General features: G+C 52.9%; 2 protein-coding genes across 3 annotated transcripts; one reads left to right on the plus strand and one right to left on the minus strand.

Annotated features, from left to right (window-relative positions):
• The first annotated feature begins 1375 nt into the window (after positions 1 to 1375).
• GNB3 (G protein subunit beta 3) lies at positions 1376 to 10426 on the plus strand. Its single transcript, XM_030471947.1, has 10 exons — positions 1376 to 1420; positions 5823 to 5924; positions 6470 to 6508; positions 6674 to 6780; positions 6890 to 6953; positions 7070 to 7232; positions 7334 to 7400; positions 8140 to 8341; positions 9246 to 9462; positions 10287 to 10426. Exons 2-10 carry the CDS (start codon positions 5868 to 5870, stop codon positions 10391 to 10393), a joined length of 1023 nt encoding a protein of 340 aa, XP_030327807.1. The 5' UTR covers positions 1376 to 1420; positions 5823 to 5867; the 3' UTR covers positions 10394 to 10426.
• Positions 10427 to 11885: 1459 nt separating this feature from the next.
• CDCA3 (cell division cycle associated 3) lies at positions 11886 to 14389 on the minus strand. Of its 2 annotated transcripts, none has more exons than XM_030471950.1 (5): positions 14128 to 14389; positions 13916 to 14045; positions 13617 to 13838; positions 12674 to 12795; positions 11886 to 12290 (listed from the first exon to the last, which is right to left on the minus strand). In XM_030471950.1, the coding sequence occupies exons 1-5, from the start codon at positions 14224 to 14226 to the stop codon at positions 12150 to 12152; spliced, it is 714 nt and encodes a 237-aa protein (XP_030327810.1). In that variant the 5' UTR covers positions 14227 to 14389; the 3' UTR covers positions 11886 to 12149. The 2 variants fall into 2 exon arrangements, with proteins under 2 accessions (XP_030327810.1, XP_030327809.1); XM_030471949.1 differs by having other exon boundaries at positions 12674 to 12798; positions 14128 to 14264.
• Between the last annotated feature and the right edge of the window lie 112 nt (positions 14390 to 14501).

The raw sequence follows: 14501 nt of genomic DNA on the forward strand, positions 1-14501 counted from the left end.
GCCCAGGGATTAGTGTCCTGAGATGGGATTATATTGTAGCCAAACAGGAATTGAATGGAGTGGATATGGAGTATCAAAAAGAGCAGTGACCCTTTTCTTGGGAAGCATTAGAGCCAGAGATCAATCTGTGGTCATGACATGATCAGGCCTTGAGGAGACTTGAGCATGGAGACCTCACCTAAAGTTCAGCTGGAAGAAAGGTTTAGGGCCAGGGCCAGTGGTGTAAGAGGTGGGTGGGTGATCCCCTCATGGCTGTTGGCACAGGGCCCCTGCTGCATGGGAAGGGAAAACTTTGCTCAGTCCGGATCCCCGCAGTTCCTTAACACACAAGCTTGGGAAACCTGCGGCAGCAACCCCTTTGCCTCCATCCTCCCCAGAGTCACAGGAAAAAGACACTTTGATGTGTGTATTTCAAATGCTCTTTCCCTGGCAATAGGTCCAGCACATCCATGCACTCACACATCCGTCCCATGATCCATGTGGGGGTGCTGGCTGGTTCCTGCTTGATGAGGACATGTTGGGGGTGAGGGGCCAATATCCACATCTCTGGCTTGCTTTGCCCAAAGTTGGCTTGGGTGATTAGACTGATGGCCTCCTGACGTCAGATGAGATCCGTTAAAAGGTATTTATCTCAGGCTTGGGCCAAAGCCGTGGGAGAGATTAAAAGAGATTGAGGCCAAGATAATCCCCTCATAGCATCCCACTAAAGTGGCTGCCAAAAGGCACGCCACCAAATCTTCTGCCACCCCTAACCACTGTGCCCAGTTCTGGTTCCCCCATACAGAGCCCAGTTTGCTGCCCAGAGAGGGGGTGAGCCTGGCGCTGCGGTTGGTTTTCCCTTGGCAAGGTCGCTGTGGGTGGCACCATCCCTCTTCCCGCCATGCCCAGCACAGGAGTGGTGGCACACTGTCCCTGGGAAAACGGGAATTCCTGTGCACCGTGAGGTGCAGCAAGCCCTGCCCCAGTGGCTGGTTAATCCTGGCCTGTTCTAGCTAATCTGCACTTTATTAGTTGCTGATATGAACAGGAGTCCAACTTGCCCATGATGGTTTCCTTCCCTTCAGGAGCAGCGTGCTACTCTCTCTTTTCACCCCTCCCCATCCCACCTGCTTTGCATTACGTCCCAATCCGATTTCCCCAAGTCTCTGGCGTCTGATTTAATTTGCCTGACGCTGCTCCTGGAATCAGCCCTCCCCCAGCCCCTCCTGTCCACAGCCTTCCCATGGGGAGATCAGTCCCGGGAGAGGCTGAGGAGCAGAGCGGGAGCAAGGGACTCGCTGTGCGGACGTGCTGGACTGAGTGGACACCACACAGTGACAAGGGACTTCTGGCTAGTGAGGAGCCGTGTCTCAGCAGGGGAAAGAGGCCGTGAGGGTCCCATCCAGGGGGGACCACAACCCACCTCGCTCTACAGATCCCGGTAAGGATGCTGCCGTGTTGTGATGCCTGAGGTCACCTTGGTGAGCTGGGCACTTGGGAGCCTGAGTTTCTTGGTGTAGTTTTGTAGGGAGTCTTTGTGCAAGGACTGATCCCATCAGAGGATGTGGGAGGGAAGATGATGGTGGGGAAGGGATTGGGGTTAGCACTGAGATGTCTTTACAATGATGAGGGGTTTTGCACCGGGATGGGGTTGCTTGTTCTCCCATTGGCAGGTAAATCTCACCAGTTTCCAGACTGGAACAGGGGGGTTATGCCTCCCCTGAGAGACCTGGTACTCACTATGGCACACAGCCCTGCACTCGTGGCACACACCTCTTTGCAGCTGGCTGCTTTTCTGGATGGAGAAGAAGCCCTCAGCAAGCAAGGAGCAGAGCCGGGTAATTTTACCCTGGCCTTTGATCTCCATCACAAGGGAGAGGGATCATCTCTGTATCCGGCTCTGCAAGGAGCCCAGGGTCACCAGGGCGAGCATGCGAAGCCAGCTAGGGATTACACAGAGACCTAGGGATGCTGCCTATTATTCAGTCCTCCCTCCTGCACCTTTCCCTTCTCTACCTACAGCCCTCCCCTAGAGGGACCACTCCCTCCCCGGAGAGGGGAAAGCTACCTGGAGGATAGGAAATATGGGGGTTCACCTCCCCTTTCTTCCCACCCATCACTTGTACCCTAATCCCCACAAGAGTGATGCAGGTGGCTTGGTAGGACAGCCCCTGGGGTGCAGGCTGGGCCTCAGTGATTGCATGGTGCAAGGGATGTAGCCACTGTCCTGAGAGGTCGTGGTGTGGCAGAAAAAGGCAGAAGGTGGATGATTCTGGATCTCCATCATCCTCACAGCATGGTAGAGGCATTTGGTCTGCTACAAGCAGACACCCAAGGGCTCAGGATGGGTCTGGTTGCCCACAGGCAGGAGTCTTACAGCAGGTGCCTCCAGCAGGTGTGTCAGAAAAGGCAGGAGGGGAAAGGACTGTCATGTCAGAGAGCAGAAGGAATGAAACGTGGTTTCTAAAGCCGAGAACTGTGAACTGGATGAGCACAGCCAACTCAGAGCTCAGAAGAGGGCTGGCTTGAACTGACTCTGGACCAGTGCTGGTGCAAAGATCCTCCTGGCAGTAGCTCTTTACAATGCTGATGGTGGTGAATTGCTTTTGCAAAGGTACCTAAGGACTTGGTTTCCTCTACTGCTTAGCATCCACATGGAAGAGCCCTTACTTTGAGAAAGCATTGAGCGAGCACCATTTAGAAGACTTTCCCATTAAAACCAGGCTGGGCAGCTACCATGAGCGACCATGAGCTGAGCTGTGGATCCACAACAATGTGCGCTGCCAGGGTTCCACTGGTCATGGCAGGAACATGCCTTGGCTTGACTGCAAACTCCATTCCTTTTTCCTCTGTTCTTCCCCCATTTGGTTCCCACATTTCCTGTCCTAAGTATACATGACCATGAGGAGCTGCTCTTTTGCACACCCGCCGTGGTGCTGCTGGGAGGTAGCTGAGGACTAGGTAACTCACTCTTCACATCCTGCAGTGGGATGCGATGGCTGGAGGCGACAGGCAAAGCTGGAGCTATTATTATCGCTCATCTGTGGCTCCTTGTCCTTCTGAGGCTGAGAACAATTCCCAACTTCATTTAGAGTGTTCCCCCCAAGGGATTTAAAGGTTCGGACAGAGTCCTGAACCTGAGCTGCACCTTCTCTATATTTAGCCCTCTTTATCCATCCTCGACATCATGCCCCTGCCCTTTTATCTGCCTACCGGCTCCAAAAACCCCTTGTCTGGTTGTGCAGCTTCACAGAGCAGGAGCCTGCGAACTGGTGCTCCCATGGTAGTGCCAGAGTTGAGAAAGAAACACCCAGAGAGGGGAAGAGCATGGTAAAAAAGGAGGAGAGAGGCAAGGAAGGCTGCGGTTCCAATGCATCATGAGGAGGACGTGTGCAGCCAGCTTCATGTGGGGCACAAGTTGGAAGGAAGAGAGAACAAGGCTCCTGTCTCCATGCAGGCCTGGGTGGGCAAAACCAGAAGTCCACAAAGATAGGTTAGGGCAGGTGGATGGACAATAATCAAGAATGGCCAAAGGTGTGTGAAGTAACAGCCTGGAGAACTTGTAGACCAAGCAGTGGAAATTGGGAGGAGAGAATCAGAGGGAAGAGGTGGCCCAGCAAGGAAAGGAAGTGTAGTGCCTAGGGTTGATGAAGGGAAAATTGAGAAAAGAGAAGGTGTGGACCACGATGGTAGGGCTCTTCTTCACAGGGTGGCTGGAAGTTCAGGTTTGCCACTTGGGGTATTGGTAGGCAGTGATCAGAGTTGGATGCAGTCTCTGCAGCTCGACTGTACACTGAAACTGAGGGGCAAACACCATGAGATAAGGAGGATGCTTCGTTTTGAAAGCTGAAAGGCCTTCCCCAGCATCTCGCCAGACTGTCAGTTAGCTGAGAGGTGGTGTGGGGTGCCCAGCCCCTTCCCAAAGGATAAGTGCATGGAGGTGAGCTTCCATGTCCAGCATCACTCAGGCAGGCACAGCTATGCATCCTTGCTGGGAAGAACCCCCTCATCACTGTTCTATCTAAAGGAGAGAGAAAAACAACAGTGAAAAGGGCACAGCTCGTGTGCTGGTCTGTCCCCATCCTTCAGTGTGGCTGAGGCACATGCCACTGGTCTCTGACAGTGCAGCCCTGGGCTCCTCTCCTGCTCCCTCGCCATGTGTTGGGGCCAGCAGACGGGGCCAGCAGCCACATCCAGTGCATGGGCAGGGAGCAGGCAGTGGTGCTAATGCTCTGCTCAGGCTTGAGGACAGGAGGTACAAGCCTTTCTCTGCACGTACAGCCTGAAATAGCCTTTCCCTGGGATAAGAGCACGCTTCCCAGGAGGTAGGGGAAACCTATATCCCCCTCTATTTCCCAAAGTCAAAACCATACTGCAGGAGTCATTGACCAAGCAGAAACTCTGCCTGGAGGATCAAAGCAAAGCCACAGGGACATTCAGGGGAAGGGATTCCGGAGGGAAACTCAAAGAGCACTATGAAGTAGCAGGCAAATGTGGGATCTGGGAGCTACCTGCCTGTGCTTGCCCACAGCAGGAGTGCAGCCTGGAGTGGCAGGACCCAAAACCCCATTGACTGAAAGAAATGAGGCTTTCACGCAACAGGCCAGAGAGGGATGGAGGTGGTGTGACCCACACAGATTAGGAGAAATGCTGTAGGTGCTGCTGGAGCATTTCTTGGCCTTGGGGCAAAGCACTGGTTCTAATTGTGAACAACACATAGAGCACTTCTGGACACTCACACCTACCCAGGAGAAAGATTGAAGCAATTAAAGACCCAAGTTGGCTACAAGAGTGAGAGATGCTGGAATCACTGGTGAGGTTTTAAGTGCACGCAACAAGAGAAGACAGAGCTGCTGTGTGCACCTAGGTCTTGGATATGGATCACAGTTCTGGTTCACTGCTCTCTGCAAAAACAAATCGCCTACAACCTAAAGAACCAAAAAGGGCTTAGAGAACAACAGAGGTAATAGGATACAGTGGCTTACATGGGAGGAATGACTAAGTGTGCTCTGCAGTCTGGAAAAGAGATGGATGAAGACAGATATGACAAAGATCTGTAAAATACCAAGCGATGCTGAGGTGAACAGAGACTTGTTATTTGCTGATTCTTCCAACCCAAAAGCTAGGGACCACCAAGCGGAACTAGTGCCTTTGGGGAGTAACAGAACCAATCTTCCTTGCAAAGCCTGAGGGTACAGAGGATGCTAAACTTTGACATGAGCACAAAAATTGTGTGGACAAATGCATAGAAGAAAATTCCATCAAGGATTTTCAACTAATGCTGCCTCTAGCTTTGGACATCAATGAAAAGCTTGGGCTGGGAAAGTAGGAGAAATATCACTATCTACTTATGTAGATCCTTACAGATCCTTTTTCCTTGATGGTCAAAGACCACCCTCGAGGTGGGCACTGCCTCGTGATGCTTTTGCCTAGGACACATGATCTGAGATTGCCACTGGGCTCCTCCTCCTGGTGCTGAGGGGGACAGCTTGGCCATGGACAGGGAGAAGCCGATGAGGCAGACCCAGAACTTGGCAGGGCTTGGGATGGAAAGATTAAATATAAAGAGGTGAGGGGACAAGTGTGGTCAGAACCTCCATAAGAAGCTCTAGAGGTTTTCAGCTTCTCAGTGTATGCGTAAGCAGGGTATCAGCCAAAGTGGACCTTTCATCAGGCAAAGTATGATCTTGCTAAGGGCTTTGACCAGTTACAACACATTACCGAGCATTCAGGCAAGAAATGGTTGCAAAGCTTTCATCAGAGGTGCCTACATTTGCATAACTGAGCAGTCACATCAGTGTCCTTTCTACCTCACACCTCTCTCCTTGGATTTGTCTCCCCAGAATCAAGGCTGCCCCACGTGGAAGAGCCACCCCTAGGTCACAAAGATGGGGGAAATGGAACAGATGAAGCAGGAGGCTGAGCAGCTGAAGAAGCAGATTGCGGTAATGTTGGCAACAATCATGAAACTGCTAAGAGGGTGTCTACCCTGTGTCCAAGTTGTCCGCCTCAGCCACAACGTGGGGTTGAGCTTTCTCCATCTGTATCCTTGAGGCCCCTACAGTTCTGCACAGTCCTTTAAGTGCTGGTAGAGATCTTTATAGCATGGGAGGGGGGGAGAGAGAGAAAAGAAGGGAATGAGGAAGGGACACTACAATGGTGAGAAAGAAGTGGCTACCAGCATTGTGCCTGCATAGGGCCAAAGAGTGTAGTGTGTTCCCAGGACCTCTGGGAGGCAGCTGGGAGGATCCATGGAAAGGGTGTCCAATGGGGCACTGGATGCTGAGCAGCTTTTGGCTCACCTTCCTGATGTTTGACTGGTGCCAAGGTGCCCTGGTCACAGACCAGGATCTCCCTGTGCCGGCCATGGTCAAAACACAGCAAAGCCACAGTTCCTGCTTGTAGCATCCCCCATGCTGTGCCCATGCATTCCACATTGCCTCATGACACAGCTTCTTTCCTGACCCATCTGTTCTCGTCTCTTCTCCAGGATGCCCGGAAAGCCTGTGCAGACACAACGCTTGCCCAGGTAAGGACAGGGCTGGCTGGGCAGGTGAGGGTGGCAGGGTGTCAGCCAGCACCACTCCGAGGGGGACTCTCTCCAGTTGGGAATGGAGTTAGGAGGCAGTGATGTGGGGAGAATAAAGCTCCTGCCAGTCCAAGGTGAATTCTTCCTCTCCCCCTGTTTCCTCAGATCGTGTCTGGTGTGGAGGTCGTTGGCCGCATCCAGATGCGGACCCGAAGAACCCTGCGTGGGCACCTGGCCAAGATCTACGCCATGCACTGGTCCACAGATTCCAAGTGAGACGCACGCTGGGTGCAGGGCAGAACATGGGTGTGAAGGGTGTGAAGGGTGAGAAGGCTCTGATGGGAAGAGACCTACTAACACGATCTTGTTCCTCTCTTACAGACTTCTGGTCAGTGCCTCACAAGATGGGAAACTGATTGTGTGGGACACATACACAACTAACAAGGTAGGAGCCTGATGGCTGCAGCAAACCAAGATGCTGGAGTGAGTCCCCTTGGAGCTAATACCCTTGTCCTGCTCTCTCTGCTGCCGGACGCCCGACATGGTTTCTTGTCCTCCCAGGTTCATGCCATCCCTTTGCGTTCTTCCTGGGTCATGACCTGTGCCTATGCCCCCTCAGGCAATTTTGTGGCCTGTGGAGGCCTCGACAACATGTGCTCCATCTACAGCCTCAAGACTCGTGAAGGCAACGTCAAAGTGAGCAGGGAGCTCTCAGCCCATACAGGTGTGTGTGCTGCCTGCCTGCAGCCTGGGTGCCCTCTGCTTCCAAACCTTAGTCCTGTAGCCCTACCCCATTTCTCATATTTGCCTGTTCCCACTTCCCAGGTTACCTCTCCTGCTGCCGATTTCTTGATGACAACAACATTGTGACTAGCTCTGGAGATACCACATGGTGAGTGTTACCTTCTGTATCCACATCCTAGTGACATGATCCCTGGTGCCTAGGGGCCGGTGCAGTACTTTAGCTCTACAGCAGTCACTAAGGACTAATTCCTCCTACACATGGAGGCCACACAAAGCACCTTGGGAAGTCAGATCCATTCTTCCTCCCTTGGCAGAACACGTGCTTCTTATCCCAGTGGAGGACAGGTCAAAATGCAGGTGTATTGGTGGAGCAGTAGGGACCATGTTGTCAGCTCTCACAAAGCACAGTGTCATGACAGAAAACATGATCAATTTATGTGGAAGAACCTCTTGACTGAGGATGAGACAGGATGTGGCATTTCCATCAGAGATCAAGGTTGTTTGCCTGGCTGTAACATGGGATCCCAGCAAACATGGCCCATGCATCCTACGAGTGTGGATGCAGCAGACCTTTGTCACCTGGTTGCCTGTGGGGTCTTCTTAACCTTCTCTCAGTATTGCCTTCAACTGTTGCAGTTATGGGAATAGGGTCAAACCTCACACACCCCCAGCCTTAGTCTAACTCTGCTCTGACAAAGGTATGACTAGCAACAGCTGTGAAGACATCTCCTGTTATATACAGCTGACTCCAGAGATACCCTTATTTTCCCATGCTTAGCCAGACCCACGGCTTCCCTCCTTCTGCCTATGAGTGTGGCAGCTCTTTAGCCCATTTGTAGCCCTCTTCTGCCTGGGATGGCTCTGAGAAGCTCTCTCCTCTCCCACAGCGCACTCTGGGACATCGAGACGGGGCAGCAGAAGACTGTGTTCCTAGGTCACACCGGTGACTGCATGAGCTTGGCCGTCTCCCCAGACTTCAAACTCTTCGTCTCTGGGGCTTGTGATGCTACTGCCAAACTGTGGGATGTGCGAGAGGGCACCTGCCGCCAGACCTTCTCAGGGCATGAGTCTGATATCAACGCCATCTGCGTACGTATGCTGGCTTCAGAGTGCTGGGGAGGCAAGGAAAATGGACCAGCTCTGAAACAGGGTCTTGGGACAAAGTTGAAAGAAGCTGTCATAGTCGCATGGGGAACAAGGGTCTCAGGAGACCTTCCTTGGCCCCATGGTCCAGATTGAAGCAGGAAAAGCCTGAGTTCACTGAAGTTTGGAGGCTGGCTCTTCCTGTGGAGATCTTCTGAAGATCAAATCTTCACAGGAAGCAGCACAGACATTTGTGGGCAAGTATTCCCCTCAGAGGCAAGGATGCAAAGCAGAGCCCTAGAGGTGGCAGGACAAGGAACGTGTTAGTTCAATCTCATGTGGCTAACCAAATGAGCCTGACAGCTTCCTGCAACCTCTGTTGCTTGAACCACCCTCCACTGGCCTCAGTTAGTACAGCTTTTCTCACCTCTCTCATGGCTCCTCTGCCAGCCACACAGTTTTCTGCCATACCTGCTCCTGAGGAGCTCTTCTTTGCTCCTCGTAGCAAGGACACAGAAAAGAAGTGTGTATGAGAAGGTTGGGGCATGAGGATCAGAGGAAGGCTCTCATAGCTCTGAATCATGTCAGACCCCATCTGGGAAATCATGATTGGACACTTGTCAGCCCCCAAAACAAAAGCTTCAGTTAAAGAGACACTAATCCTTCCTCAAGACTGGGGTGTCTTGCAGTGGCTCTAGCCCCTAGGTCATTTGCTTTATCAAGGTGGTATGGCTTTACTAGATCTTAGGATAAGATCTCCCCCTTCAGCAGACTCAACTTTTATAATCCAGTGTTTTGTCCCACTAGGTTTTCCTACCTCCGTGGCTTCTTGGTGGTTAACAGGGAGGTGAAGAGGTGAGGAAATCTGTAAGGCACAGCCTAAGTAAAACCTGGTGTGTGTCTTCCTCAGTTCTTCCCTAACGGTGAAGCCATCTGCACCGGCTCCGATGATGCCACCTGCCGCCTCTTTGACCTCCGGGCAGATCAGGAGCTCATTGTGTACTCCCATGAGAGCATCATCTGCGGGATCACATCAGTCGCCTTCTCCCGCAGCGGGCGCCTCTTGCTTGCAGGATATGACGACTTCAACTGCAACATCTGGGACTCCCTGAAAGCAGAGCGTGTGGGTGAGTGGCTCCTGGGGGTGCTCCTTTCATTCCCTGTGAGGTCTTCTGTCCCTACCAAGGCAAGGAAGAGGCCTTTATCTTTTCTAAAAGGGACACATCCTACACTGACTGAAACCCCACAAAGCTTCCTCACACTGAAGGACTGCACCATAACTAATACAACTCTCCTGTGTAGAACTCTTCTCTTTAATGCTAAGAAAGTCATGCCTGTAAACAATGTTGTTTCAAGGGGGGAAAGAGCATTAAGGTTCCTTCTAGTTAAAAGTGCTCACAAGCACCAGTAGTATTTCCTACTTTCGCCCAGCCTCTGCCTTTTGCCAGTTCCAGCTACTCACAGTGCCACTTGGTGGCAGGGCACCAAGTCGAGCATGGACCCGAGCTTCCATCCAACACCTTTGTGATGCTCATACATAGAATACACCCAAGCGCAATGTTCTTTCAGATGTGGCCCCTAGCCTCTGAATACTTACAACACACCCCATGCAGAAATAGCATGTCTATTTCTCAGACTTATCAAGGATGCTACATCCTTTGTTAGTCCTACCATTGCTCCAAAGCAAAAGCAGATGTATGAGGATTCTGCTAGCCAGACCTTCCCAAGAACACCGTTCTTTGGCCAGTCCTATGGGTGGTGGTTGCATGCCATGCACAAAAGTTCTTCTGCATATTTGTTCTTATTAGACACATTTTGATCATAACATGTTGTGCAACTATACACAGGGATGTAGGTACAGAGTTTACAATGCATGTCCTCAGTATAGTCAACCCTTTCATCAATCCCAGGCCACATTTCTTTTCCTGACCTCTCTTTTTTCCCCCCATAGGAATCCTTTCTGGCCATGACAACAGAGTGAGCTGCTTAGGGGTGACAGCAGATGGCATGGCCGTTGCCACTGGCTCCTGGGACAGCTTCCTCAAGATTTGGAACTGAAGCCAGAAGCAGAGAGGGAAAGAGCAGCGGAAGCACGGCCCACAACCAGAGCCCACGCAAACAGCACTGTCAGCTGAGCACAGCAGAAATGCCTACCTACCACTCCCACTTGTCTCTAGACACAGGTCGCTTGTAGGGGTCTCCCAGAGTGAAAGGGAAAGGAGAGGTTGGGGAGGGGGAGCTGGGAAGCAGGAACACGCACTGGCCCTTCTCTTCACCTCTAAACAGGCCCAGCAGCTTCCAGCCTTGTGCAGGCATGAACACCTGCAAAACACTGTTCATTATGTCTCAGGACTTTACATTACAGTTCAGACACTCTGCATCTTCCTTCAAACGCCTCTTCCTGCATCGTCACCCATCCTTCAGAGGGCCCCTCATCACAACACCTTTATCCCATACTTAACTCTACCTGGCTTCTCTGTGCAGCTGTCCTGTATCCCTGCAGACAGCCTCAGAGACATACTGGGTTTGAGAATTCTATCAATCAACCTCGAAAAAACCCTAGTGTAAATTGGGCTCATTTCCTCTTGGGGAAGTCTTAGCTCAAATCTTATCTATGCATAAATGAGGGAGAGGTAGCCCTCAAGCCTGGCAGAATACCACGAATTATTGTATTTATTCTTATTTATTGTCTGCTTCTTGCTGTTCCTTCTCTTTTTGCCTCACCCCTGCATTGTGTGGTGACCCTGTCTAACCAGTAGCAATCAGCCCATTCTCAAGTGTGTTACAGACCTCCATAGCCCAGGCAAATAAAGAAAGCTCACATAAGCACAGCAGGCTGTGTTCTTTCCATCATTGCAATGAGCTACTGCAAATGTAACTCTCCTCCTGTGAATACTGCCTGCTGACCCCCTCCAGAGAACATCTCATCCCCAGGCCTTGATCTACCTCAAGGTGCCCAGGGGTGGGTGTTTACCTATATTTTCAGTTGAGAAGAAGCTGTTAGTCCTGAGGCTTGCTGCCCTAGAGCTGAAAATGCAGATTTGAGCTCAGTTATAAGGGACAGGCATCATGTTCAGCCAGCCCCTATTCCACTTGTTGGCTCGTAGCAACACCCTGGGGTCCCAAAGCTCTGCAATGGAGTTGGAAGTCAAGGTGTAGTGACTTATCAACAGAAGGTCAAAATATTAACACAATACTAACTCATCCTGGTTTGGATCTGGCATGAGCCAGGCCCCTGCAGCAGGCTACAGTCCTTTGTATACATTAGTTTCAGGCCAGTGCAGGTGCAGCAGGACTCCAGAAGTGACACTAGTCACCTGCACAGAGCTGCAGTTTCCCAGCTCACTCTACAGTACATGGGTTCATGGTCAGACCCTTCATGGTCAGCACAGCTCCACGGTGGCACGTTACAGGCAGGGACAGAGCTGAGTTTCAGGGCTAATATAACCTGAAGTTCAGGGCTGTTCCTGAATCTTTGTCCCCAAAGCAAACATTGCACTGGGCAACCAAGGATCTCCTACTGTCCTATCAGGACATAGATAGAGTCAGCAAAGATTTAATATACATTTATTTGCTACAGATAAGAACACTACAGCAAGTCAATACAGCTGATATACAACAGAAGAGCTGAAGTTGGTACTGTACACAAGACATGCAGAGCTTGGAGGGAGAGACAGAGTGCTCTTTCCTCAACAGGAATAGGTGAGAAGAGTGACCACAAGTCTGAAGTTTCAGTCTATTGTAGGATTTCTCACCCCGGAAGACTCTCAAAACATAGAAGCAAATTACAGCAAGATCCTGGAAGAGGAAATGGCTAGTTCTCCACAAAAGGGCACTGTTGGTTCTCTTTGTTCAAGTCGCTCCAAGCGCAGTTCCCAGATTTGAGGCTCCTGCTCAGATCCACCATCACTTCCTTCTTCTCCCCAAGGTTCTCTCCCAACATGTGCCTCTTACCCTAGAGAAATAAAACAAACATAGTACAAAACAGAAGTGAATTGAAGGTTAGTTAGTCCTCAGAGGAACATGTAGTCCATTTTCAGGCCATTCAGCTTTGGCTCTCTTGTGGCAGTGTTTAAGTGATAGATTTCTTTCTACAGGCTAACGGATGCACTGAAATGGACAATATGATGAAGCCAAAGGTACAGGCATTAAACACGACTAGTGGGCATCTAGAGACAAGACTGACGCACAGAAAAAGACTTATGAAGTCACTAGGCTCTACAGGCCTAGGAGCCCACAGTTCCAAACCGAGGCCCTACGAAGTACAGGAAATGAAGGATTTGTGGTTTTTACCCCCAGCCCATTCTCCCTCCCACAGTAGGGCCCATTAAGCTTTACCTGGCGAGGGGCAGGAGCACTGGGGGAATTATCATCTTGTAGGACACTGAGGGGAGAGCGGCCAGTTCCACCAGATGTTGCTAGTATTTTGTTGTTGGTCTTGTATCTTATGGGCTTGCTCCCTAGGGACAGAAGGAAACATGTCGGTCTGTCATGACAAGGCTAGAGGGCCCTGGATTTTAAATGCTTCACAACCTTTCTGATCTGGCTTGCTTGCCTGTGCAGAGATTGTTACCCAAGGATTTCCAGGTAAAGGGATCACAGAAAGGTTGAGGTTAGAGGGGAGCTCTGGAGGACATGTGGTCCAAACCCCCTGCTCCAGCAGGGCCACCTAGGGCCAGTTGCCCAGGACCATGTCCAGGTGGCTTGTGACTACCTTCAAGAATGGAGACCCCATAATTTCTCTGGGCAACCCGCTCCAGAGCTCAGTCTGATGAAAGCATTTCCTGATGCTCAGATGGAGCCTCCCATGTTCCACTTGCCTCTGGTCCCATGACTGGGCACCACTGAAGAGCCTGGTTCTCCTGTCCTTATAACCTCCCTTCAAGTATTTATACCACCCTTACGCCCCAGCTCTTCCAAGGAGGAACTACAAGGTCCCATTGAACAGACCTCCACAATTCCAAACCTGTCTCAGAGAGGGGAAGAGCCAACATTTACTCCTTGATTCTGACTACAGGTTGCAAACATAACTTTTCAGCTGCTGACAGACATCAGTTGGATAAAAGAACAGTTCCCAAAGGACACTGGCCGCAGAGCCCCGGGGCCAGGCTACCTGAGGCAGTGGGAGACCGCCGAGCTGGGGGGGAAGGAACAAGGTCCCTACGCAAGCCAGCCTGGAGAAGAGCACCAGAGGTGCTGAGAGCCCTGCTCACACCACGGACCGCGCAGCTCCCCAGGGGCACGGAGCCCTACCTGTGCTCCCGTCACACCGGGCACTTACCGGAGAAAAAGCCGGGCCCGGCAGCGCGGGCTGCCCGAGCCGGGGTCGCGCCGGGAGAGGGCGGCCTCTCCTCCGCTTCCCCCGAGGGGACGGCCGCTTCCAGAGGGCTCCTCCGGGCCGGCTCCTCGGCGGGGCAGGCCGCTCCCTGCGGCGCCGGCTCCCGGGGCGCGGCCTCAGCGCCGAAGATCTCGCTGAGCTGCTTCACCAGGCGGTCCACGCTGTCTGCCGGGGGGAAAGAGCACCGGGGTGAGCCGCCGGGCCGGGCGGCCCTCCCGCCCTGACGCCGCGGTTTCACTCACCGCTGGACACGGCTCTCATAGGCGTGCGGAAGATGCCGGGTGTAGGCGAGCTCGGGTCGCGGTCCTGGCTGGTGCCCGCTGCCGGTTCGGCGGGGCCGGGCTGCGGGCTGCATACCGGGGAGCTCACCACCTGCGGAGAGGGCAGGCATCGGAGCGGTGCGCTGGGGCCGCCGGGGGGGAGCAGCGGGACGGAGCCGCGGGAGGGCGCCTACCTCGATCGGGGTGCGCAGGATGCCGGCGCTGGGGGAGCGCGGGTCGCGGACGTGCGCCAGGGGCTGGCTGCGGGCGGGGGTGCTCCCGGACACCCCCATAGCGGCGGCCCGGCGCCAACCGCCGTCGCGTTCAAATCTCCCGCGCGTCCGGGCGGCACCGCCCCATTGGCCAGCGCAAGGAGGAGGGGCCGGACCCGCCCCCGGGCCCGCCCTCGGCCGCGCCGCGGCCCCCGCCCGCCCCGCCCGCTGTCAATCGTCGGGGGGGCTCCTCGGCCCCGCCCTGCTCTGCGCCGCCATTGGTGGAGGGGCCATACACCGCCTCCCGTGACGACAGAAGGGTGGCTGCGATTGGACGAGCCGTCCGGGCGGTGCCG

This window comes from Strigops habroptila, chromosome 2 (genome assembly GCF_004027225.2).
Source record: "Strigops habroptila isolate Jane chromosome 2, bStrHab1.2.pri, whole genome shotgun sequence".
NCBI lineage: Eukaryota > Metazoa > Chordata > Aves > Psittaciformes > Psittacidae > Strigops > Strigops habroptila.

Excerpts from the sequence above, each read along its gene's own strand:
- CDCA3 (XM_030471949.1), bottom strand. The coding sequence starts at position 14,226 with ATGGGGGTGTCCGGGAGCACCCCCGCCCGCAGCCAGCCCCTGGCGCAC. Across the intron at positions 12,799-13,616 it reads CGGGCCCGGCTTTTTCTCCG|TAGGGAGCAAGCCCATAAGA; the intron begins GTAAGTGCCCGG and ends TCCTTCTGTCCC. Across the intron at positions 12,291-12,673 it reads GTGCTCCTGCCCCTCGCCAG|GGTAAGAGGCACATGTTGGG; the intron begins GTAAAGCTTAAT and ends TTATTTCTCTAG.
- GNB3 (XM_030471947.1), top strand. The coding sequence starts at position 5,868 with ATGGGGGAAATGGAACAGATGAAGCAGGAGGCTGAGCAGCTGAAGAAG. Across the intron at positions 6,781-6,889 it reads CACTGGTCCACAGATTCCAA|ACTTCTGGTCAGTGCCTCAC; the intron begins GTGAGACGCACG and ends CCTCTCTTACAG. Across the intron at positions 6,954-7,069 it reads ACACATACACAACTAACAAG|GTTCATGCCATCCCTTTGCG; the intron begins GTAGGAGCCTGA and ends TTGTCCTCCCAG.